The sequence below is a fragment of the Pteronotus mesoamericanus genome, unplaced genomic scaffold, assembly GCF_021234165.1.
Source record: "Pteronotus mesoamericanus isolate MK-2021 breed Mesoamerican mustached bat unplaced genomic scaffold, CSHL_Meso_final contig_502, whole genome shotgun sequence".
NCBI classification, from domain to species: Eukaryota; Metazoa; Chordata; class Mammalia; order Chiroptera; family Mormoopidae; genus Pteronotus; species Pteronotus mesoamericanus.
In genome coordinates, this window is record NW_026555187.1 from 56,302 (window position 1) to 59,615 (window position 3,314).

The following is a 3,314-nucleotide window of genomic DNA, read 5'->3' on the forward strand; positions in this document are numbered from 1 at the left end:
GATGATTGTTGACATGACAGCCCAAAATTCAGAGAAGTCTGAGTCACTTCATTAAGTACAATTGGCTTGGAGAATTGCCTGTGCTTACATCTGATTTTGCATGAATGAAAAGTACACGTTTATCGCGTTAGCCCTGGAAGTTTCGGGACTGTTAGTGGCTGAAGTATAACTGAGTCTACTCAGACTCATACAGGTGTTTTCCTACATTGATGAAAGAAATGTGAGTGTGAAGCTTCTTTGGAAGGCGATCTAACAGCACCTACTAAAACAGAGGATACAGAAACCCTTTGACTGATCAAATCCACTGTTGGAAATGTATTCCAAAGAAATAAAAGTAGCAATTCATAAAGCCAAAAAAATTGCAAGTTGAGTTGATTTTGAAAATTCTATATCCTGGATTATGGTGAACATGATATTAAATCACAAAACCCTAGGATTATTCCCATGAAGGAAAGGATAAGAATTCCAACTCTTACCATAAATTTGAAGTGTTCTCAGATATCATACCAATGTAATAAGAACTGAGGATAAATAGGTGTTGTGAATTAATATTATTTGAAGAAAGTAGATAAATACTAGAGAAAAATCTTTAAAGCACAGCATAGGAAATACAGTCAATAACACTGTAATAACTATGTATGCAGTGCCAGGTGGGTACTGGAAATACCAGGGGGAGCACTTTGTAAAGTGTATGATTGTGTAACCACCATGCTGTACACCTAAAACTAACACAAAATAATATTGAATGTAAACTGTCATTGAAATTTTTTTAATTTTTTAAATCTTAAAATTAATCAGAAAATCCAGAAAATGAACATGACGCCTTATAAATGCAGAAAAATCAAAAACTTTCCTAATATAATAATAACATCAGAGATATAATGTAGAGGAGCATTATTCTTAATGACAATAAACCTAAAATGCATGAAAATACTACGTAGAGATCCTGCCATTTGCAACACCATAGAAGAACCTGGAGGACACTATGCTAAGTGAAATAAGCCAGACACAAAGGATACACTGCACAATTCCACTGATAAGAGGAATCTAAAACAGTCAAACTCATAGAAGCAAAGAATAGAGTGGCCATTGCCAGGGGCCAGAGAGAGGAGATATGGGAAATTGTCACTCAGTGGGTATAAAACTTTTGTTATGCAAGATAGATAAGTTCTAGAGATCTGTTGTACACCAGATTGTGTTATTGCGCACTTTAAAATGTTAAGGATAGATCGCGTGTTCTCACCATGTGCATACACACACAAAAATACAAGAAAATTTTTTAACATAATAGTTATGTTTATTGCTTTGATTATGGTGATGGTATCATGGGTGTATGCATATGTTTAACCATATCAACATATATACATCAAATAGGTGTAAATTTTTGTAAATCTATTATACATCAATAAAGCTAAAAAGAAAAGATAAGCTCATGTTAAAAGACAAACTCAATGTTTAAAACATTAAGACATTATATTTAGACAATTTATTTAGAAACATTAGTAATATAAATGAAATGTAAACCATGATTAATAATAACTGGTTATTATTTTTGTTAACAGAAGTAGAACCCAGGTCCAGAAAAATCTAATACACAGGAACTACAGCACAATAAAGGAACCCTTCAGTTATTGGAAGCTCTGCCTGGAGTTAGGAAAATCCCCTCTCCCCCAAGTCCTGAGCAAAAAGCGCAAGAGCAGCCATGAGGGATGCTGGAAAAGGGATGACTGCTTAGGGATGCAGGCAACCACTCCTCAAGAAGAGTCCTCAACTCTGTGCGTCAGAGTTCCCAAGAGGGCGTGTTAAAGCACAGATGCTGGCTCCACACCGGGTATCTGCTTCAGTATATCAGGTGGGCTCAGAAACGTGCATTGCTAAGAGGTTCCCAAGTGATGCTGGTCAGAGACTACAATTTGAGAGTCACTGACCTAGAGACAGACCATTTTCCCACCTAACAACAGTAACCACAATTCGTCAGCAAAGACAGCCAACCATTAACCAAAACAAAGGACTGTATGATTTCCCTGGACTTGGAGTAAGGATATTTCTATCATCCAAGGATTTCTTATGTGAAGTAAAATTTGTGTTGCTTTTTTCCCTCCTTCTGGGCCAATCCAGCAGCCCCATGGAAAGAAGAAACCAAACAAAAGTCATAAACTTTCTCCTCCTCGGATTCACAGAGAAGCCAGACTTGCAGCCTCTATTTTTTTCACCGTTTCTGTTCATGTACTTGATCACATTCACCGGGAACCTGCTCATCATCCTGGCCATTGTCTCAGACTCCCACCTGCACATGCCTATGTACTTCTTCCTCTGCAACCTGTCCTTGGCTGACATCTGTTTCACCTCCACCACCGTCCCGAAGATACTGGTGAACATCCAGACACAGAGCAAAGCCATCACCTACACAGGATGCCTCAGCCAGATTTTTTTTTTCATTGTGTTTGGATGCTTGGACAATTTACTCCTGACTGTGATGGCCTATGACCGGTTTGTGGCCATCTGTCACCCGCTGCACTACACGGTCATCATGAACCCTCGTCTCTGTGGGCTGCTGGTCCTGGGGTCCTGGAGCATTAGTGTCGCGGGCTCCCTGCTTGAAACCCTGACAGTCCTGAGGCTGTCCTTCTGCACCAACATGGAAATCCCACACTTTTTTTGTGATTATCCTGAAGTCCTGAAAATTGCCTGTTCGGACACCTTTGTCAATAGCATGATACTGATTCTTATCACTGCAGTCCTAGGTGTTTTCCCTCTTTCTGGGATCCTCTTTTCTTATACTCAAATTTTCTCCACCATCCTGAAGATCTCCTCAGCTGGGGGCAAGTACAAAGCCTTCTCCACCTGCGGGTCTCACCTGTCGGTGGTCTCCTTATTCTATGGCACTGGCCTTGGGGTCTACCTCAGTTCTGCAGCTACTTCATCCTCTAGGAAAACTCTGGTGGCCTCAGTGATGTACACCATGGTCACCCCCATGCTGAACCCCTTCATCTACAGTCTCAGGAACAGGGACATGAAGAGGGCCCTGGAAGGACTCCTCCTCAGGGTGGTAACTGTCAGGGATAAAGCAGTTACAGAGCTGTCATGAGTAGCTGGACACTTAACACCGATGACCACATACCCTGGCTTCCTCTGTCCAATATTTTTCATTCTCCTGATTTTATGTTTTAAAGCAACACTTTCCTTAGGTATTCCCATTCTTTCACCATTTTTCTTTGGGTCGTATCTTGGATTCTTTTTTTTTTTTACTTTATAACAGGTCATTTTAACTTCAAATGAATAAAACCTGGCATTTTCTCAGTTATCTTCAATAA

At 40.0% G+C, this 3,314-nt stretch overlaps 1 protein-coding gene across 1 annotated transcript; it reads left to right on the top strand.

The window, feature by feature from the left end:
* Positions 1-2,125: 2,125 nt before the first annotated feature.
* Positions 2,126-3,088, top strand: LOC129074795 (olfactory receptor 7C2-like). Its single transcript, XM_054578660.1, has one exon. The coding sequence runs from the start codon at positions 2,126-2,128 to the stop codon at positions 3,086-3,088; it is 963 nt and encodes a 320-aa protein (XP_054434635.1).
* The last annotated feature ends 226 nt before the right edge of the window (positions 3,089-3,314 follow it).

Coding starts and splice junctions, on each gene's coding strand:
- LOC129074795 (XM_054578660.1), top strand. CDS start 2,126: ATGGAAAGAAGAAACCAAACAAAAGTCATAAACTTTCTCCTCCTCGGA.